At 46.2% G+C, this 23,102-nt stretch overlaps 1 protein-coding gene across 2 annotated transcripts in view; it reads right to left on the reverse strand.

The window, feature by feature from the left end:
- LOC308323141 (glucocorticoid receptor-like) overlaps nucleotides 1-23,102 on the reverse strand; it is a 38,864-nt gene that overhangs the window by 5,452 nt on the left and 10,310 nt on the right. Inside the window, exons 3-8 of one of the 2 annotated variants that reach the window (XM_080774781.1) lie at nucleotides 7,395-7,549; nucleotides 4,166-4,282; nucleotides 3,471-3,752; nucleotides 2,962-3,106; nucleotides 1,511-1,641; nucleotides 191-348 (exon numbers count right to left, since the gene is read on the reverse strand). In XM_080774781.1, coding sequence (XP_080630907.1) covers nucleotides 191-348; nucleotides 1,511-1,641; nucleotides 2,962-3,106; nucleotides 3,471-3,752; nucleotides 4,166-4,282; nucleotides 7,395-7,549 — 988 coding nt within the window. Of the gene's footprint in view, nucleotides 1-190; nucleotides 349-1,510; nucleotides 1,642-2,961; nucleotides 3,107-3,470; nucleotides 3,753-4,165; nucleotides 4,283-7,388; nucleotides 7,550-23,102 lie in introns of both variants that reach the window. The other variant, XM_080774780.1, reaches the window with a different exon arrangement.

The raw sequence follows: 23,102 nt of genomic DNA on the forward strand, positions 1-23,102 counted from the left end.
TGAGCCCCATCCAAGGTATGGTATTCAAACAGATGGTTGAAGATGACCGGGTGGGACCAGACGGAGAGAAGGGGGGGGGTCTTCCCAGCCGCGCCATCACGACTCTCCAGACGGCCATGTAAAAAAACAACACAAGTACATGCTCGTTGAAGAAGAGGGGGGTCTATTCGATAAGACGGTATTTCCATACCTCGTGCATGGAGTCCAGCAGCTTGGTGAGCTGGTAGAAGCGCTGCCAGTTCTGACTGGAGTTCTCCTCTCGCTTCACGATGGCTTTGCCCAGCTCTTTGATGTAGGACATCCTGATCTCGTCGAACACCGCCTGGCTCTTCAGCCCGTCCTTTGGCACTGCAAATGAAAAGAGAGGCAAACGTCTGAGTTTTAGCGTCCGAGCGAAAGTTCGTTGGAAGTGTGTGACGTGACTAAAAAAATCTTAAATGCCTGGTTTGTACAGCGTTAAGAGTTATTGGGTTTCGGGCACAGGAATCAATAATGAGCACGGAGAGAGAGAGAGAGAGAGAGAGAGAGGTTAGAATGGGTTCAGAGCATTGAACTGCAATTGGACAGAACGGATGTTACACCGTCCGTCAAGCGAACTCAGCTAGAACGCCATTAAATGGGAATTGTGGAATAGCTACAGTTACAAAGCATGAACACAACATGAACCATGTTATTGTTCAGTTCTGTGGTTAGAGTCAATGTTCAGTGACATCAAGCAGCTCAGTTTACATAACCAACACATGCACGTCTTAACTCTTTAATGACTTATGTAGCTTGACCTCCCATTAGAGCAGAGGTGCAGTATGTGTGATGTTCACTATATTTAGATACGGTACAGAATGGACAAGAAAAACCTGGATTAATCCCACAAAACTGTGACTTAAACCAATTTTGGGGGGCGGGAACCCCCTTGTTGGTGTTTTAAGCATTCTGTTATACTTTGGCTATTGACAAATAGCAGATCTACAAGCTCATACGAGGTTGTAGGTCTGCTATTTCTTTTTTAAGTCGTGAAAAAGGGGCGCAAATCTTTGAATATATATTCCAGAGCGAACATTTTGAGCTAAAATATTGGGGGGGGGGGGGGGGGGGGGGGGACTACATATTTTCCGTGGCACAATAGAGATAATTCTGTGGGTCCTTGACATGAAAAAGGTTGAGCACCACTGACATAGAAACATGTTTTGTTTTTTTTGAAAAAAATTAGGATTTAGAAGCCAAAATCCAAAGTCCAAAATGGGTTTAACTTTTTGACTTACTTAATTTTGCCAAATTTAACTTAGAAGACAGTGAGTGTCTGCTTGCAAAAAGAATTGCCAACTCAGTAGTAGTAATGGTTTATACAGAAGCTAGTCCGGAATGGCCACCCCTAAACCGTCCTGGAATGCAGACTTAAATAGTTCTTCTAGTTCTGTGCTGGCAAGTTAAAGGACGACGGATGTTTGTGGTGGAGGGTGAAGTACAGTAGAGCTCTAAGTAGAAGACAAAGTGTGAGTTTGACTAGACAGACCTGTGCTGAGCAGCAACAACACCTTCATACAAAGGTATTCGTCGTGGGAAACCTGCAGTCGGACGAACTCACTGGAGATCTTCAGCATCTGGTTACACTGGTCAGACATGTAGGGCAACTTCATGCGGTCTCTGGGACAAACATGGCACAAACCACAAAGTTATTCAAAGCACATAATGTTATTTACAGAATGTACGGTAAGTATTCCCATATATTCTATTTTGGATTTTATTTATTTGGTAAATCTATATACAGTAGGGCTAGGCGCAATAACCGCAATACTGCGGTTGTGACGGCATACCGTGGTATCGAGTTCATAACCACAATTATCATTTTTTGTATTTAAACATTTTGCCCACGATTTTGTAACCCATTTTTCACCCGGTGACAATTGCCTAAAAGCTGTAATCCTCTCCCTCTGCCAACCTGGGGAGAAATGGGTTCAATTGCACTGTAGGTCAAAACAGACTCACACAGTCACTCACAGACACACAGGAGCTAAACAACAGACTCACACGGTCACTCACAGACACACAGGAGTTAAACAACAGACTCACACGGTCTCTCACAGACACACAGGAGCTAAACAACAGACTCTCACGGTCACTCACAGACACACAGGAGCTAAACAACAGACTCACACGTTCACTCACAGACACACAGGAGCTAAACAACACTCACACGGTCACTCACAGACACACAGGAGCTAAACAACAGACTCACACGGTCACTCACAGACACACAGGAGCTAAACAACAGACTCACACGGTCACTCACAGACACACAGGAGCTAAACAACAGACTCTCACGGTCACTCACAGACACACAGGAGCTAAACAACAGACTCACACGGTCACTCACAGACACACAGGAGCTAAACAACAGACTCTCACGGTCACTCACAGACACACAGGAGCTAAACAACAGACTCACACGGTCACTCACAGACACACAGGAGTTAAACAACAGACTCACACGGTCACTCACAGACACACAGGAGTTAAACAACAGACTCACACGGTCACTCACAGACACAAAGGAGCTAAACAACAGACTCACACGGTCACTCACAGACACACAGGAGCTAAACAACAGACTCACACGGTCACTCACAGACACACAGGAGCTAAACAACAGACTCACACGGTCACTCACAGACACACAGGAGCTAAACAATCTCCGCCTTCCGGAGATAACAACATTTGCCACTTACAAACATTGCTGACTCTTTGCTAGACACAATGGAATAGGTATAAAGATATATTAAGCCCCTATTTTTGGCTAATATTGCCCCCAGAATATGATTGCTGGGGTGCAAGCAGTTGGCAAAAGTGGTATTTTAAGAGTTTTAATAATAATAATAATATCATTAATATGCCATGCCAGTAACAGACCAACGGTACGCTACCCTACATCATGAGTTCTGGTCTATAGAGGATTGCAAAACATACTCGTTGATGACGAGATCTGGAGCGAAGCAGAGCATGTTGCCGTTACACTGCTGGTACGACCTCCAGCCCAGGCCGAAGGACATGAGGAAGAGCCAGGAACATTGCAGCAAAGTCATCTGGTCATCCAGGTGCAGGTTCCTAAAGCCTAATGCACAGCAACATACATACACTTTCAAACTGACAACAATGGCAACCATTCTATGTCATCATGTGTGTACTTCTGTTCCGTTTTGGCTTGTCCCCTACATAGCAAAAAACGAGAACATGTTTGTCTCTAGCTTTAGATGAAACTGGCAATTTGAACTCCCGTCACCAAAACCTCATACACACATACAGTCACAAGATGAGTGATAGAGAAGACCGCTTTGTTGTGTTCATGCCAGTTCAAATGAATTATGAGCTTAACTTCCTCGGTGAATCAAACAAGACAGAATCCAACAACAACAACAACAAACCCATTCTTTTTGAGCACAAAAACAGAATGACATTTAAAAAAAACCCAGTCTTACCTGGAAGAGCCTTGGCCCACTTGACGGCGGAGATAACCTGCCGCCCTCCCAGCCGGTTGAGGGTCGTCATGAGACGGGTGGAGGTGTCGGGCAGGGTGCTGTCGTAGCCGGCGTAGATGGTCTCCGGCTCGATGGCCTTGAGCAGCGACAGCATGGTGGGGATGAGCTGCGGCATGGACTTGGGGACCAGGGACCGAACCTCGGGAGGAGGCGGAGGGGTCAGCTCTATCTGGTTGCTCTGCTGGACGCCCTTTAAGCGGTTCAGTTTTTTGGTTTTACGAGCTACGGCGAAGAGGAGAACAAAACGGAGAGAACAAATCAACCTTTGCGTTCATCGAGCAGTTGCAACGTGTATGACTGAGATTGCCGTCGAGCCACTGGCTCTAAACCACTAGAGATCTAGCGTCCATATTCTGGGGGTAACATTCACCGGCGTACATGGCAGATCCACAAGCTCATGACGTGTCGGCAAATGTGCAACGACGATGCATTGCGAGCTTGTAGATCGGCTATTTCCGGCAAAGACATTTGGTGCAGTAGAGAGGGGGGAAAAAGGCCCACCAAGTACAGCGCCAACTTAGGTCACTTTTATTAAGTACAGAGGGTTTGAGTGGTTAAGACTTGTCGTTCGATATTATATTTATAATACAATATATTACACACGCACACACACACACTATATGGTCGGTTCGTACCTTCTAGGTTCATTCCCGCCATCAGACACTTGCGGAAGCGACAAGCCGGGCAGTTTTTCCGTCTGATCTTGTCTATGATGCAGTCGTTCCTCCCAGCACACAGGTAATTATGTTGCCCTGAGGGACACAAGGGGGAGGAACGGTTGGTCTGTATTAATACTGACATGGCAAAAAGCAACGGCTGCAAGGGAAATGGCACATTAGCGTTGGACTCCAACCAAGAGTGTACTTCAGAGTTATAAATCACATAGCGACTGGTGCGGAAACTGCAGAGATATAAATGCAAGATGCACTTCTTCTTCTTCCGAGACGGCATGGAGATTGGAGAAGTGGCCACAATGTGCAATTTGGGAATGTTTCTCCTCACAAAACGTGTACTGTCTGTCGTCAATGTGAGAAGGGAATGCCTGGACAACGAGATTGTTTTATTACCTTTATATACGCCGAAGTATTTGCAGCTTTCGACCCACGAAAGTCCGGCGAAAAATATAGTCCTTTGGTTTGTTGTTGATCGAAAGCACCAGCGGCCATGACAATGCGAAACGAAACCATGGTTTTCCGGTTTCGTCGTCATAACGCGACGGATTCGTCACCGGGTCCGGGACAAATCCGCTGTTCCTTTTTAATTATTTTTTAAAGCGGCGAATTAAACAAATAGCGGGTTTAGCGTATTACGAGCTTTTGAACTCATCTTCATATAATTGGTCCTCACTAATGTTCATGCTAAAATACACACACACACACACACACACACACACACACTAGGGTGACCAGATCCCATCTCACCAGATGTGGGACAAAGAGTGCGTTTGTGTGGGACAATGTTGGGACACATGCAGGGTTTTTGTCACACGCGTGAATGTTGTTAACATGAAAACTAAAATTACATTTCTATTCCTCAATTAGACATTTCTATTCTTCCACCGGCCGTCACATACTGTAGCATCACTATGCTTTGCCATCCGTTCCATTCAGTAGTGCATAATAGGACTATGATGACATGTAGCCTGTTGACAGCAGGCCACAGACTCAACCATCTTGTGGGCACGTTTCTCCCTACAGCATGATACTCCTCCTCCACAAAAGGCAAACACTGCTTCCAATGCTTCTGTACGGTGTGCAGATACTGAAAAGTGACTAAATATTTTGTTCACTACAGAGTCAATGTCAATATTCAGCCTGTCTGCAGCATGCTTTGCACAGTTGTGTACTACGTGAGCCATGCAATTTGCCTTGATGATGCCACTGTTGTCTAACTTTAGCTTCTGGAACACTGAATTGTTTTTCCCATAGTTTACACTAGCATTGTCAGCACTGTATGCTGAAATCATGTCCAGTTGCAGGCCATTTTCTTCCAACTTGCTTGTAATCTGGCGGTGTATGGTAGCAGATGTCTCATCACTATCCTCATAAAAGTCAAGTATCTTGCTTTTCAAACCCAGCTCTGGTGTCCACTATCTCAGTGACAATGGGAAGAGCTTTGTTGTGCCATGATTAGAAGCATCTGAAGCAACTGAAAAGCATGGAGTGTGGGCAGTTTTGTCACATGGGAGTTCATGAACCACTGGTGTTTTTAGCTCTCTCAAGATATTCTCTACACTGGCAGGTGCAAGCACGTCTGTAACTATGGATGCTGCCTTTCCTTTTCTTCGCTGTCTTTGTTTCTTCCCCATTATCCTCCTCCATGTTTCTTGTTGTTTCTCGTTTCGCTAATGCCGCTGCTGTTTCGTTGTGCGGTGGTTTTTTTTTGGGTGGGCGTTCACCCCACGCTGTGACCGGCTGTTTGATTGACAACCATTCCTACACACACACACACACCCACACACACACACAGCCCGCCCCCTCCCCCTGTGTCACACACTCTGTGGTGACAGCCTCCGCTGCTCACAGCCAGTTGATTTTAAGCGCACATATGAAAAACTGGAGCCTGTCAATCAGAATGCGCTCAAAGCGGGACGACGTCTCAATTTGCGGGACGCATGAAAAGGTCACCCTAACACACACACACACACACACACACACACACACACACACTTTCCCAATGGATTCAACAGCAAGCCGGCTGGGAAGGCCGTTTAATGGTGCGGTCAGGGTGTTGTACATTTGAAGACATTTTCAACCGGACTGAGAGTTTTAAATGTTTTTGTGGGGTCACCCGTCTCTCCTCTGCAGTGCTGGCAAACCTATTGATTGGAATGGGCCAAGCACGGGTGCGTTCTTGTGTTTATATAGTTTTTTGGCTTTATTATCTGTGAATGATTTGGCGCCTGGGGAAACATTATGGAATATATTTGTAACTTCAATACGTCCTGATGTAGCGTTGAGAGTGTTGTTTTGGCCAGCGTTTCATTTTGAACTATTATTTTGCCCGGGCTACACACTGAATTAACCTGCACTTTGGAGAGGCAAATAATACAAAAAAAAAAAAAACCTGCCTTGGTGGACTTGTCATCTTTTTGGAGCCTTGGCCATTCGAGCATTTCCAGTGTTAGTGTTTGGGTCCGCACCACCGGAGGGAAATAAAATAAAATGGGTGCGCGGCCGAGGGGCCTCTCCAACTCCATTTCCCAGGCCCAGCAAGGTCCCTGGTATGGAACGACGTGACCCTGCTCTTTCGCGTGGCATTTCCTCACTCCCCCTATCCTCGCCTGAACCGGAAGTTCAAGTTGGTTCGCCATTTTGACGGTCATGCCATGTCTCCTATACTCCTGCCCCAAGGAGCAAGGATTAGGAGGCATCTCTGGAGGAGTTATCAGCGAGGAAATTTGAGGGCATCCTTCCAGAAGACTTTCCAAGCTTAAAGTTAAGACTCCACCCCTACAGCTGGCAATGATATAGTATTTGTGAGTTGGTGTCGCGCGTGCCAATTTGAAACTGTAGCAGAGCAAGTTAAACTGTGACATAATGGGCAGCTGTCTTGGGTAGAGTCTGGTAATAACTAATAAGACTGCCTCCGAGGCTCTGTATTAATACTGTGTTAAAGGCAGAGGACAACTTTCACGTATGTGGGAAAATGTACCAACAAAACAAAAACAAGAAATGTGAGTCATTATTATCGTTAAACTATTCAAAACGGTTCTGTTCATTGCAATTTGCAATCATTGTTTTTTGTTTTCTGTGACTGTCTAAACAGAGTCACAGAATCATACATTGGGCAGTTGAGACGAATAACAGTCCAAGTCCACACTAATGTATAAATCATGGATACGGGGGTTAGCTGTACCTGTACCTTCCACTGCTCTCTTGAAGAACACCTTGCAGCTTCCACAGGTGAGAACTCCATAGTGGCAGCCTGAGGCCTCGTCGGAGCACACCAGGCAGATCTTATGAGTGGTTCCGCTGGCCTTTCCCTGGGTTGTGGCTGGAGCAGTGCCCCCTTCTTGCCTGGAGGGGGACAGACAATGTCCAGTTACAATCAATAAACTCTGTAGAAGAAATGTGCATTTCTCAGCTAATAGTTACCTTTTCCTTTGTTGTATATATATTTTTTTACTGTAGTTCTTAAATCTAATATTTATTTTGCTTTGCTTTAATGAAGTTCTTTGTTATGGAATGCATATTTAAATGCCAGGACAAGTGCTATAAGTCTGACATTATTATTAAGAAGTTGGAAGTTGAGTATTAACCCATTTTCCTCAAATTCTAGATTCAGTTGATTTCAAGCACTGATGTCATGAAACTATGCACAGATATTTAAATGCTTTTTTTGTTACATAATTATCTCCTCTTTGTACATGGTCTGTCCTTTTCAACTCAATGCCCAAAAGTGGAAAATGAGGGCGCAACCTATCTTACAATCCAGAATCCAGCAAGCATGACTTTACTTGCTAAATAGATACTCAAATTATTGAACTTCAAAATTATTCAGTGTTTATTGAATACTGTCTGTTTAACCTGCGAAAATGCTGAAAGCATAGAACCAATACAATTTGCATTTCTCCACAGGCAACTGACACATTAACAAATAACAATGTATGTCCACACAAAGGACATTGCATACAGGACATAAATAGTTTACGTGACGTGCAGCAAAGTCACATCCACAAAATCAAGGCATATATGTCCACACACCACACATTTTGTTTCATATACTTTGTAAACGGTGTACTTTCAACTCCTACAGACAGAGTCTGATAAGATGCGTGTGATAGCAAGCAATGTCCAGTAGCGTAAAGAAGGATATGAAATGAGTATCTTATTTAATGAGTCTAATATATATATATATATAGGCCTAATAATGTGTGCATGAACATCCTTTTATTTACACACTACAAGCAGCATACCTGGCTGAACCTGCTAGCAAAGATACTTCCGCACAGACTGCACTCGCCAACTCATTTGGCAGGCTTCAGTCTCAAAGTGCAACATCTTAAAGTTGTAAAAGTTTGGATAGCTTATAACCTTTACACAGCAAATGTTGACCAGTATTTTTAGATGCGGAGTGGTTTGGTACTGTATGGCCACATAATATATGACCAAACAATCTCTGGGATCTTGACTTGTAACCTATAGTTACTGTACAATAGAGCAAGAATGTTGACTCTGCATCTTTGTTCTCCTCAGGCTTGGAAGCTAAGACAATGCTTCGGGGCAAACAAACAAAAAGGTCTAAAATAGTTACATATTTTGACAAACTTTTTACTACAAAAAGGGATGATATTTGTTTGGATTTTAACCACTTTATCCCATTTTATCATTTTGGCTATTTGAAATAGTATGCGTGTTAATGTGCAATTAATTTAACTGATAAGTGCGCTCTGCTGTCTCAGCCACTCAATTTGTTCCATCCTGGCTTCCTTCACCTACCTACTGTCTCCTACCTACCGAGAATATATATAAACTGATAATGTGCAAAACTATAAATCTATGTAAGGAGCTGCAGAGAGACACAAATAGTTAAGCTCTTCTCCTGGAAATATCTTCTCGGTTTCCACAAGTCTAACTTTAGTTCACACACACACACACACACACACACACATTTACGTGTGCCTGGTCCCGTTTACAAACAAGCTGCGCTGGAGCACCTCCCAACAGAGAATGCAGCCTCTGTTGTGTTCATTACCCCAACTTAGCATCAAGTCCCAACATCTTAAGAAGAGGGCGAGTCCCAATGTGGCTTCCTTTTAAAAAAAGACTAAATGATCCTGGCGGGGTCTGCTCATCATGCCAGCGGTTGTCATGAAGGACCTCGGGCCCTTTGATTTGAGAGTAACTGCTCTCATTCAGCCAGAGCGCAATGGGCTGGTTTGAAATGCGCCCTTGCTCAAGACCACCACTAGAGGGCTCCTGGCTTTGCGGCATTCATTCTGCGCCAGAGGTCCCCACCCCCTTTCTGAGTCTGGCCACAGCCAACAACACCCACACTCAGAGGATATGGAAGTCTGAGCGAGGCAAACAAACACGTCTGTCTGTCCGTCCGTGTGTCAGGACGTCTGCCACCACAGCAAAAACAAACAGCTACATTTGATAGCAGATTTTTTTTTTTTAAGTGACCCATCTAGACCGTTATACATACTGGCACCGCAAAGTTCACATGTACAATATTTAGTTATTAGATATGAGAGAGAGAGAGAGAGAGAGAGAGAGAGAGAGAGAGAGAGAGAGAGAGAGATAGAGAGAGAGAGAGCAGGCCAGGACCTGACAGTCAGTGGGTGTTATTGACCACATTGACCGGCTGCATTAGACTTCAAAGAACTAGACTCCAGGAGCACTCGGCAGCATGATAAACACCCATCAAGTAGTCCACCCTACGGACATGACAGGTCTGCCCTCAGTGCTGCTGGATGACACCGCAATGTGGTCAATAGCGATGCCTGGTCAAGTGCCCCTTTTACCTTCGGCAGAGATGTGGTCAACGGTATTGTTCTGTACTGGTTCGTGAACTTTTAATTTCCTGCATCTTCAAAGTGCTTTTGCATCTGCCTTCATTGGTGCGCCCGAGCAGAGCCCCGAGGGCAGGGGTGGGTACGATTTCCCCAGTATTCGACAAGCAGGCAACGGTCAAACCATCGACCATCTGCTCCGCCGAGACTGGACGGTCCAGGGTTGTTTTTGTTCGGTTCGTCATCTGACAAGAATGCAACGCAAGTCAAGACAGAGAAGACATTCACACCCGGCCTGTGGTCATTGATCCGTTTGGCCTCGCGCTATAGACATAAAAGAATACCGTTGTGCTACAACAGGTTGTATGTTCTAATTGCACGCTACCCGTTCTTCTGAAGTTGTGACCCATGCGATACAGTGCGCCTGAAGTACCATTCATTCCCAGACAGGATTCCACTTATCCCATTGCCGTCCACTTCACAGAACATGGACGTAAATGTAATGACAGTAGAATTGATAGAACTTCCAAAGTGAGGTGGGGATTAAACTGAGACACGTTCCGTCCACATTTTGGTACCCCTGATGGCCAGAGAACAGCAAACTTATCACGCTTGCTTTAATTAAACTATAATACCTTTGGTTCTCTTGACTAAATGTGATTTGTCTTTTGCATATGATCCATTTCTTACAGTTCAGACAGTAACAATTTATTTATTGTTTTCACCTTTGTCCGAGTCCTCATGTGATCTTGTCATTTCCCTTTCTCCACGTAGATGTTGACATGTCAGCATTGTGACACTGCTTGAGGAAGCTTGAAATGTACTGCATTTTTGAGTAGTTTGCATTCCAAGCCACTTTTTGTGTAGTGTGCTTTTTGGACACACTCTTTGTCTAGTGCTGCTATACCAAGCAAATCAAAGATCATGTGCATTCAAGTGGCTTCCTAAACCTCGTCTTCGCTCTAGAAGGATTCTCTCCATTAGTGCATAAAATGCCACTGAATGACTTCAACCTTGACCTGCATGGGCAGCGGGCACAGCGCAAACCATCCCAGTTTTCATGGATCGGCATTCGGCTTTCTTCCTGCATTCTTATCAGCCCTTAACCCATTTAATCCTGACCTCAATTATTATTATTTTTTTAATCATGCCACCGAGTGGCGCGCAACGAGCTTGTAGATCTGCCAACACCAAAAAGGGGTTCCCGCGCAAAATGGGTTAAATGCCACAAAGAAGGGCAACGTTCATGTCGGATGCTGACAAATATATATATATATATATATATATATATATATATATATATATAATATTCACATACTGAATCTGGCGACCGGCTACAGCTATTCTATTCACTGAGAACTTGCGGGGCGCTGTGGTCACGCTAATGACTGATGCATCAGTTCTCTAGTCCTTGAATGAGGGGCATGCATCACTTTAATGTGCTGGTGTGAATAGAGGAGGGCTACAGATGGAGCAGTTACTGGTTGGACTATAAGCGTAGAGATGCTGCCACTGTCCTCTGTGCGCAATGCCCTGCAATCCCTTATGTCATCAACATTAAGCCCATATATATCTGAATGCCCACATATGGAGATCCCTGGAGTCATCAATATTGGCCAGCAACTCTACATCTGAACCTCAAAATCTCTTAGATCTCCATATATGGAGCTGACCTGTTCCGACATTCCATATGTGGATCCTTCCCAATCCATCCTTCCTCTTCGATGTCTCACAAGAGTTCTAATCGGAAATTAAGGCCCGGCCCTAACTGGGAACTCATCAAACCCTGTACACTCAAGACACTTCCCCCGCTGCCACCCTTAGATCTCCATCTATGGAGCTGACCTGTTCTGACATTCCATATGTTGATCTGACCACATCAAACCCTGTACACTCAAGACACGCTCCATACATGGCCTGTACAGAATTCATGTTGATCTGAGTTGCAGCGTGCCTCTTTAGGGGGAGGTTGCTTCGCACTCTCAGGCGTCTTACTGGTGTATATAGATATATGTACATACACTATATTATAATTATGTATATATATATATATATATATACACAGTGTTACACACATATATAGTGTATATGTACGCAAACTATAACACAGCTGTGCGGGTGCTGTGATGCTACCAACATGCCATCTGTTTAATCACATGACTTCACTGGACAGTAGAAGGCATTTTCTCACACACACACAGACACACAGACACACACACACAGTCACTGCAGGGTGATGTCACAGGGGGGAGTGGTTGCAGCCAGGCCGTTCCTCATTGGTCGGCTGAGATCAGGGCTAAAGGTATGAGCAGGACAGCTTTATGTGGAAAGACTTTAGCGCTGCCTACTAGGCTAAATCCAATTACTATGGTATTGAGCTTGTTATTCCACTTTACTCCAAACAACTAATTAGACCCAGAGTGACTGCTTGCTTTGCCCCAACACATGTCTGTGCGAACAGGCACGGCCCTGTTCGTTGTACAGAGCAAAGAACGTCTCCTCCAATGTATATCCAGAGACCCATTTGGCATTTAGAACCGTCCCCGGGCCCGCCCTTGCCGTGATAAAAAGGTCAAAAAGCTGTTTTATCTGTTGTGCATTTCACAGAGGCACGCCAATCACGGGTGCATGACAAGGCGGGGAGACAGAACTTCCTCTTTTTGAAGCCATATGGCGACTTTGAGTGCCAGGAAGCTTGTCTGCCGGAAGCGCTCACATTTCTCCCAGAGTAGGTCTGAGCACAGAGGCAGGGGCCGTCGTGGTGCACAGAGAGAGGGGGGACTGAAGCTATACGGGGGCTGTGTGCGCACCGTGACTCGCACTGCTACTGCTGCGCATGTGAACGCGCGCCGCAGGCTGCGCATGGGGACTCATGCGGTGCACGGGGGAACCGCGCTACAGGCTGTGAATGGGGATCACAGCCAACTTTCACTCGCCTCGAGCGAGAGAGAGAGAGAGAGAGAGAGAAGTGCAGTAACCCGGTGTGATCACATCAGCGCAGGTTTAAATAAGGTACTTAGCCCGTGTCTCACCACTGTTCTGCTTGACGAGTCCTAATCCCATGGTTAGCCGTCAGGCTGGCAGATCAGAGCCACCTCCCATCTAACATCTTCATCTTTTCAGGTGACACACGTGTGTGTGTGTGTGTGTGTGTGTGTGTGCACGTGTGTGTGTGTGTGTGTGTGTGTGTCCGTCCAACTCCGCACGGCCACATTTGTCCCACTTAGAGCCTGCATCATCCTCATTAACCTACTTTTGCCCCGTCAACCACACACACTGACACAAACAGGAACACGATCCGCATTGCTTTGGGACGTGTGTGTGGGGCCCGACTGTGTTAAGGACAAGGGCACACCCCTAAACAAACCAACAGCCCGGAGAGAGAGGGTCAGCATTGCAAGGCAGTGCTGGGTAGAGTTTGGCTGTGTGTTGGCTTGGCACTGCCGGGTGGTCCTCGATGGTTGCGGGTGGTGCCGAGTGGTCTAGGGGTGGTGTTGGTGTGAATGGGAATGTGAAATAAACAGATGGGCCTAACAATTATCTCACCATTTCTCATCTATCTGGCTCACATAAGCCAACCTCATTACACACCACGACTTATCTTAACCCATTCTGACCTGAGATCAGATTTCATACGAGGTTTCCACTGGACACACACTGGTCTGATGAACCCATTCTGACCTGAGATCAGATTCTAAAAAATGTCACAGTCACAAAAATAGCAGACCTACAAGCTCGTAGCGCGCCACTCCGTGGCGCGCTATGAGCTTGTAGATCTGCTATTTTTCAATAGCTAAAGCATAACATGATGCTAACACCAAAATGGGTGCCCGGTCAGAATGGGTTAAACTACCTCACACGCGCTCTCTCGCTTAAATACTCTCTCTCTCTCTCTCCCCGTGTCTCTCTCTCTTAAATTCTCTCTTCTCTCTCTCTCCCGCCCTCAGATGGAACCACTCCTTCCCTGAGGGTAAGAGTCACCAAAATAGACAGAGGAACTGGTCCCTTCACTCTGAATCATGCTCACACGACAAACAAAAGCATAAGGCTTTGTTTGGTCTGGCCGAAGCCTGCAAAAGCTTACAGGAGATTCTGCCCCTACCCTGCCTGCCTCCCCACAGCAACAAGGACTAATTCTCATCTGATGACGTAGCTAATTAATTATTTTTACGCGACACCGGGCTGCCGCGCGGGTCTGTGGGTGGGATATTGGCGTGATGCAAGCCGTCAGAAGAGAATTAACTGCAAATCTGCAATAACTACCACACAGTGTATACTATTCTGTCAGCTCTTCTTGGGAGCAGCATGCTACTAGTGGCACAGGGAGGCGGGTTTTCATTGGTCACACTTTGATTATATTTGCGATACACTAGCGGAGGAAGCCCTCACACTTGGTATCTCTAAACTGATCCGTCTCCATTCTTTCACTCCTCTATCCTGCCACTTCCACGAAGGCCCTAGAAACGCTCACTGCATTGGCCATTTTACAGACTGATTTTCTAGTTCAAAAATAGATGGGTTACTCTACATTGATGAATGTGAGCTTACAGATGAGATGTTTATTTCCAATGTGCAACACAAGTAACCCTAATCAAGTATAAACCGGGCATTATTCACATAGTTCTGTAGCCAGAAGCAGTCAGCCACCATTTGGCGTCACACATCAGAAAGGAATACTGAACCTAACCCTTGACTCCACACAAGGAGAAAGAAAAAAAAAAGGTTTCCAAATAAGTTTCCATATTAAGCACAGCAGGGACTGCGTGGCTTACTGGGCTGTGAAAGTGAATTGGAGGCTACTAGGGTAGCTACTACTGTTGCTGGAATGCATACCGCTGTATGTGGGAGGAACTCCTTCAGAGAAAGTTTCAATCTGCTGACTCGACAGCAAACGACTGTGCAGCAGCGAAGCGATCGGGATGTGTTTTATCAAACTGAAAATACAGGATTTCTAGAACCACGTTAAAAAACAAGGCAACAATAACAAAAAGAAGATGTGGTTAAAAGGAGGAGGAAGAGAATGTGTGCAGTAATGAGAGAAACGCAACTGGAATGGCAGGCATTTGATCCGGAGTGTTTACCCTGCGCCAGCTGTGGGACGCAAAAAGGGAAAAGTAGGTCAGGAGAGTGGAGGAGCGCTACACAGCACAGCTCTGTGGTCTGCCTGCCTGCTAGCCACAGCGCTAATCACACACCCACACGCACTCACGCATGCGCACATTCACCTACACACTCATGCATACTTGTGTGTAGGTGTGGGACAATTTCTCACTCGCGTGTATACGCATTCATGCACACGCACACAGCTGCATTAAAAAAAAGGTGATTTATGTTAGATCATAGCTTTCCGCCGACTGTCAAGGTATCTGCCCTTGTCTACAGGAAACTGAAGCACCAAAGAGGACAATAGCAGTAAAAGGGAGAATACGAGAGAGAGAGAGAAAGAGAGGGCCAGAGGGCGTGTCACAGACCTTAAGACTGAATAGAGACCCTGTTCCAACGCTTGCTCTCAAAACACTATGTGAAGACGGGAGGCCTGAGACTATTCCCGTGGCCTAATAAGATGTGAAAACAGTTGATGACTAAAACACACACACACACACACACACACTGACCCAACTGTTGGGCAGACTCCAGTTCAGCTGTGCGACTGTGCCCCACCTTCCCGGGTTAACGCTTGTCCCTGTGCTGAACCAGGCACGCCAGCGGGTCAGAGACACTTCCATGAATACTAATTATGTTGCATCTTGTAACGGTTTCCCAGTTGGATGGTTATTTGTCTTAGGGGTGCCAGGTAGATTTAGTCTACCAGAGAAGTGTTTCTCCTTTTCTTATGAGTTCTTCCTCATCTGGGTTAACCACTGGTGAAACCGACACAGGACTTACATATTAAAATGTAAACCCTTATACCAAGAAATAACACACAACACACTTTGTCAACTCAGTTTCAAGTTATTATATTGAATTTCACCCAACCCAAACACACACAGTTCATCAGTTCATGAAACAATTAAGACCCAATAGTTTGCAATGTTTGTAAATAAACCAAAATAGACAAGAACAGGTAGTCAGCAACTTAAAGTACCGTCCATGGTTACACACGTAACCTACGCTCGAAACCACCCGTCAATTCATTGCGTCTCAAACTCTCAGTTCATAAATAAATAAACGGTGTATTGTTCCAGATCCACGCAACGCAGACGCAACGTGAATGTTAGTAAACAAAAGTATAGTCCGTCTGTCCGAGCAGCACGGCTCTTTAATCGTCTCCAAAACAACAAAATAACAAACAAAAGAGGCTTGAAATAATAAAGGGGGAAATACCACTGCTCCGTGTGTGATAGGTGACAGGGACAGAGACAGGTCAAGATGCGGGGATCGTTGTAGTTGGCCGTTGGTCGTCCGTGGGAATGGTTGTTTGTAGCTCTGCAGGTTTGTTCACGCCCGAGGCTACGCCACTTTACGGAGCAAAACGACACGGAACACACTCGAATCGAGGGACTAACTTCCTCGTTCACGATTCACATGACAGGTCCACCGCTGACGGGTTTTGCTCTCACACTGCCTGTCTGCCTCCACACTCGCTCGCGCACCGGCGCAATCAACGGGGCATTTTAGAATAGGTGGTTCCCAGGGGTGAGTGACAGGTGTCACGAACAGACGGCTCGGGGACCATTTCGGGCCGTCACACACCTCCCCCCCTGAAAAAAGTAAGGTCCTATCCTTACGTCCATTTACTTCCCATATCGTTTTGGGCTCCTTTTCCTCAACTGGTAACGACCAGTAAGGGCTTTAGTCTCCAGCAAACTTTCCTCCTCATCCTCCTCTTCCTCTGTCGTCACAGGGTTCTCTGAGGGGAGAGAGATTTTAGTTGGGGAGACTTCAGAGTCCGGAAAACCAAGGAAGGTCTCCTCGTCGCTTTCCTCCTCCAGGATATCCAGAACTTTACGGCGCTCCAGTTCCTCCAACTCCTCTGCCGAGGGGTAACAGGCCTTAAGGCGTGAGACATGGACAACACGCATGTCTTCACCCGTTTCTTCCTTAACCGCTCGATAGTTCAGAGGGCCCAGCTGCTCCACAATCCTATATGGACCTTGCCATTTTGGGGCTAGCTTGGCTGTGAAGGATTTTTCCTTCTTTGAATACGGGTGGGTCCTTAACCACACCCGGTCACGAACGTGGAATTGAACTTCCCGTCTCTTCTTGTCGTAGTTCCTCTTCTGTTTCACTCTGGCTTTTGTCAGATTCTCATTGACAAGAGCTTTCAAGTCGTGAAGCTGAACTACCTGGTCGTAGCATGCAGAGTCTGGCGTAGCGTTCTGAGGTTGAAGAGCCTGGTCCAAGGGTCCACGAAGAGGACGACTTAGGTTCAACTCTGCAGGCGTCACTCCAATAGACTCTTGCACGGCTGAATTAAGAGCAAAGCGGAACTCATGAAGGTGCTGATCCCAGTGCTTATGCTGGGTCCCTACGTAAGAGGCAATCATCGTCTTCAGAGTTCGATTCACTCTCTCTGTGAGATTTGTTTGAGGGTGATAAGCTGTGGTCAGTTTATGCTTCAAGTTCCACCGTTGGCAGGTCTCCTCGAAGAGGTCTGAGACAAACTGAGAACCTCTGTCTGATAGAATGAAGTCTGGTACTCCCCAACGCGTCAAGATCTCCCTTGTGAGAATGTTGGAGACAGTCTTTGCAGTGGCCTGACGAAGACCAAAGAGCTCTACCCACTTGGAGTAGTAGTCAACAAAAACGAGTAGATACTCATTTTGTTTGGAGCTCCTTGGGAATGGACCCATTATGTCCACTCCTAACATTTCCCACGGTTGGGAGACAATGGTTTGCTGCAACATACCAGCAGTCTTCCGGCCTTCAGGCTTGTACACTTGGCAAACCGGACAGTTTTTGGTGTGGGTCTTGACATCCAAGCTGAGGTTTGGCCAGTACAGTACTGACTGAAGTCGTTTGTATGTTTTGAATCTGCCTAGATGACCTGCTATTGGGTGTTCATGGAAGTGTTGTAAGAGTGATAGACGGAAAGGTTGTGGAATGTATACTTGGTAGAGGGTTCGGTGGGGCAACTCCAAGATACGGTAGACTTTGTCCTCGATGATGGTCAACTTTGTGGTAGGGTTAATGACCTGTTCTCCCTCATCCAGAATTTTCTGGTAGATGATCTGTGTTTCAGGATCTTCCTGCTGTGCTTTCCAGATAGTCTCGTCTGAGAGAGGGAAGTCATCCGTAGGCGAGTCTCGATGGCTGGACAAGACTGTGGCACAAGTGGGTTTAGAGTGGTCAACAGGATCTACCGGAGCTCTTGAGAGTGCATCCGGGACTGTGTTGTACTTCCCCTTCCTGTACTCCACTGCGAAGGTGAATTCTTGTAAGCGGAGTGCCCACCTGATAAGTCTGGTACTGGGGTTGTGCGTTTTGAACACCCACACAAGTGACGAATGGTCAGTGACGACAGTGAAGAACCTGCCTTCAAGATAGTATCGCCACTTTTCCAGAGCCCACACAACAGCAAGACATTCCTGCTCGGTGGTTGAATAGTTGCGTTCAGCTCTGTTAAGGGTTCTACTGGCGAATGCCAGCACTTCTTCAGTACCAAGTCCAGTCCGTTGCGCGAGTACTGCTCCCACACCGACATCGCTGGCATCGGTGTATACCACAAAGGGTAAGTCAAAGTTTGGGTGTCCAAGTATTGGAGGGGTGACAAGATGGTGTTTCAGGGTGTCGAAGGCAGTCTGACACGCAGCCGTCCATTTAAACTTTGCCCCTTTCCGCTTCAAGGCATTCAGAGGATCGGCTGTGTGCGAGAAGTTGGGTACATACCGGTGGTACCAGCCGGCCATGCCCAAAAATCTCTGTAGAGCCTTGAGGTTTGTTGGTACAGGAAAGTCCTGGACTGCGCTGGTCTTTCCGGGATCCACCTCGATTCCTTGTGCTGACACAATGTGTCCAAGGAATTTCAGCGAAGTCTGGCAGAAATTGCTTTTTTTAATGTTGACAGTTAAGCCTGCTTCCCAAAGTTTGTTCAACACTTCCTGGAGGTCCTGGAAATGTTGTTCTCTGTCCTGGGAATAGATTATTATATCATCAAGATATACAAAGCAGTTTTTTCCTTTCAGCTCACCCAATGCGGTCTCCATGAGTCTTTGGAAGGTGGCTGGCGCGTTCTTCAATCCAAACGGCATAACTTTGAAGCGGTAAAGGCCTTCCGCACAGACAAAGGCAGTCATGTCACGGCTAGGTGGATCCATTTCAACCTGCCAATATCCACTGTTAAGGTCAAGAGTGGTGAAGATGACAGAGCCAGACAAGGACTCCAAGATCTCGTTGATGGTAGGCAGAGGGTACGCATCATTTTGGGTGACGCTGTTTAGCTTTCTGTAGTCCACGCAGTACCTGTAATCTCCTGTCTTCTTGGGGATAAGGACAACAGGAGAAGCCCAGGGAGACATGGACCGTTCAATGATGTCTTTGGCCAGCATATCCTGCAGAAGTTCATGTTGGATGCTGTACTTGGCTGGAGACAACCGATAGGGCTTTTGTTTGATGGGCACAGTTTCTTGTGCAAGATGAATTTTGTGCTTCAAGAGCCCAGTGCGTCCCAGCAGTGATGTACATACATCAGAATTTCGGCGTAGCTGTGCCAGCAGTTTGAACTCTTCAGACTGTTCCAGCTGAGCTCTTTTTACTGCGAGTTCAAGTAGATCCTCAACTGGGTTGTCATGGGTGGGCAGAAAGGGAGGGACAGCAGAAAAGAATGCGACAGTAGGACGCCAATCCTGCAGCTTTGCTCCTTCTGACGAGAAAGAGTACTTCTTACCGGGGTTATGAGGAAACCAGTAAGAGTTGTGGGTGACATTCATCTGGATACCGCTGATGTACATGAAGTCAAGTCCCAACACAGCAGGGAAAGCAAGAGTTTCGGGAGGTAGAATGACTGAAGGGATCGTGTAACACTGATCATGCAGTCGAAGCTCAACCTCACTCCATCCAAGTGGTTGCTTGGCTCCACCATCAGCCAGATACAAAGGACCTTCAACCCAAGGGTGAAGTTTTTGGTTTTTGGTCTTCACTTCGGTCCACAGCTGCTCATTGAGTAAGGTGTAGGATGATCCAGTGTCCAGAATGGCTTTTCCTGTCCACAGCCCAACAGACAGAGGTAAGACCAGCTGACGTGGTATTGGTCGATGGGGAGGGACTATGGAAGGATGGACATAAGAGTTTTCTCTGGGTCTTTCTGGTTGTGTTAAAGCACTGAGTGTCGGTTGGTTTGTCTGTTGCTGAGAGTGAGGATTGGATGATTGATTTTTATTTGAGGACCTGTTCCGGTTTTTGGGGTGATCAGGTGGTAGCAGAGAGTAACAAGAGTCCGGCGCATGTCCCTTCTTATTACATCTCCAACAGAATAGTCCAACATTGGATGTGGACTCTGACTGAGAGGGTTGGCTTTGGTTGGTTTGGTTGGGTTGTTTGTTTGTCTGCTTGTTTGAGGGTCTGGTGCGCAGGTCGTATTGTTGTTGACATTCTCTGTCCTTTTCGAACTGCTGCCCCAGCCGAACAAGTGAGTCAACCGTAGTTGCTCTCTCTCTGAGCTGGCTAGCAAGAAGAGGGTTGATATTTTTGAGAATCATCTTGATGACCTCATCCTCCTGTATGTCTGGATTCCAGCGTTTGCACAGCGAGTAGTAGCTGTAAGCAAAGTCCCTGATACTCTCCTTCTCGCCTTGAACACGGTTTCTGATTCTGTCGGCTAACTCATCCGTGTAGTCTTCAGACAAGAAAGCAGAAGAGAACTTGGTCTCAAAGTCAGCCCACGAGTGCGTGTTCAAGCGTGCCACGTTCCACCAATCCCTAGCGGTTCCATCAAGCACATTGCGTAATGTGGCAAGCAATTCATCATCTGCTAGAGGATTGAGAGCAAGGAAATCACGACACCTTTCAAGGTAAAGGAGTGGATCAGAACTGTCATCCTTTTTCCCAAAAGTAGGAAATTCCAACTTAATTGGCAGTTTCCCTACAGGGCGTCGATACATATCTGTATGAGCAGACGTATGATCAGGAGAGCAAGAATGATGGGTAGAGGTGATAGGTGAAGTGTCAATGAGACCATGATTCTGAGGGCAAGGATGCATAGTAGAGTGCATCTGGGAGGGTGTGGCATGACCTGTAGCCAATGGGTTAGAGAAGGTGGCTTGTTTTTCAGGGGGTGGCAGAGTGGAAGATACCACAGAAGCGGTGTGTAGTGACTGTTGTTTGAGAGTGGTCATGTCAACAGACATGTCCTTTAACATTTTGCTACATTGTGAAAGCTCCATTTGTAAGTGGGTTATTGAATTCATTAGAGGAGTAGTGATTGCGTTTACTTCTTTGAGAAGCTCCTGGTGGTGGATCTGTAAGCGCCACTGAACGCCAGTGATGAGTTGTGTTCTGTGGTAATCAAACTGTTTGTCAATAACAATATTCATGTCCCCTTTGTCCTTATCATGTAGTTGTGTTATGTGGTTAGACAGTGTGTCAATGGCATATTTGAGCTCCAATGTGTCTCTTTCCTGTTTCTCTCTGAGTTGTGTGATTTGGTCATGAATGAGATTCTGAGATCTTTGTTGGTTCTGACGCAGAGAGAGTACATCTCCTTGCATTTGGAGTAACGGAGGTGGGAAAAGAGGTGGAGGTGACCTTCGGCCTTGTGCAGGTGGAAGATCAAGGTGTGTTAAGTCAATGAGATCCATATCAAGAATTGAATGGCTGGTGTGGCATCCTTCCTCCTGAACATTGTGAGCTCCACTGATTGGTTGATTGACCGGTTGATTGGCAGCATTAAGCAATTGATTGATTGGTTGGGGGGCAGCACCAAGTGTTTGATTGACTGGTTGGTGGGCGGCGTCAAGTGACTGATTGACTTGTTGGTGGGCGGCATCAAGTGACTGATCAGCTGAATTGATTGGTTGATTGACTGAATTGATTGGTTGATTGAGAACATCAGGTGCCTGGTTGACTGAATCATTGGACTGATTGACTGAATTGTTTGTTTGGTTGACATCCATGTTTGTTTTATTATACTCAGTGTTTTAGAAGTCCCATCTGGGGTGCCACTTTTATGTAACGGTTTCCCAGTTGGATGGTTATTTGTCTTAGGGGTGCCAGGTAGATTTAGTCTACCAGAGAAGTGTTTCTCCTTTTCTTATGAGTTCTTCCTCATCTGGGTTAACCACTGGTGAAACCGACACAGGACTTACATATTAAAATGTAAACCCTTATACCAAGAAATAACACACAACACACTTTGTCAACTCAGTTTCAAGTTATTATATTGAATTTCACCCAACCCAAACACACACAGTTCATCAGTTCATGAAACAATTAAGACCCAATAGTTTGCAATGTTTGTAAATAAACCAAAATAGACAAGAACAGGTAGTCAGCAACTTAAAGTACCGTCCATGGTTACACACGTAACCTACGCTCGAAACCACCCGTCAATTCATTGCGTCTCAAACTCTCAGTTCATAAATAAATAAACGGTGTATTGTTCCAGATCCACGCAACGCAGACGCAACGTGAATGTTAGTAAACAAAAGTATAGTCCGTCTGTCCGAGCAGCACGGCTCTTTAATCGTCTCCAAAACAACAAAATAACAAACAAAAGAGGCTTGAAATAATAAAGGGGGAAATACCACTGCTCCGTGTGTGATAGGTGACAGGGACAGAGACAGGTCAAGATGCGGGGATCGTTGTAGTTGGCCGTTGGTCGTCCGTGGGAATGGTTGTTTGTAGCTCTGCAGGTTTGTTCACGCCCGAGGCTACGCCACTTCACGGAGCAAAACGACACGGAACACACTCGAATCGAGGGACTAACTTCCTCGTTCACGATTCACATGACAGGTCCACCGCTGACGGGTTTTGCTCTCACACTGCCTGTCTGCCTCCACACTCGCTCGCGCACCGGCGCAATCAACGGGGCATTTTAGAATAGGTGGTTCCCAGGGGTGAGTGACAGGTGTCACGAACAGACGGCTCGGGGACCATTTCGGGCCGTCACAATCTTCTCCGTGGATTTATTGTGGTTTGATTGGGCTCAGGTTTTAAAGTTGGGAATAATTTGCTAAAAA

This window comes from Protomyctophum bolini, assembly GCF_963924005.1.
Source record: "Protomyctophum bolini genome assembly, chromosome: 10".
In the NCBI taxonomy this organism is placed as follows: domain Eukaryota; kingdom Metazoa; phylum Chordata; class Actinopteri; order Myctophiformes; family Myctophidae; genus Protomyctophum; species Protomyctophum bolini.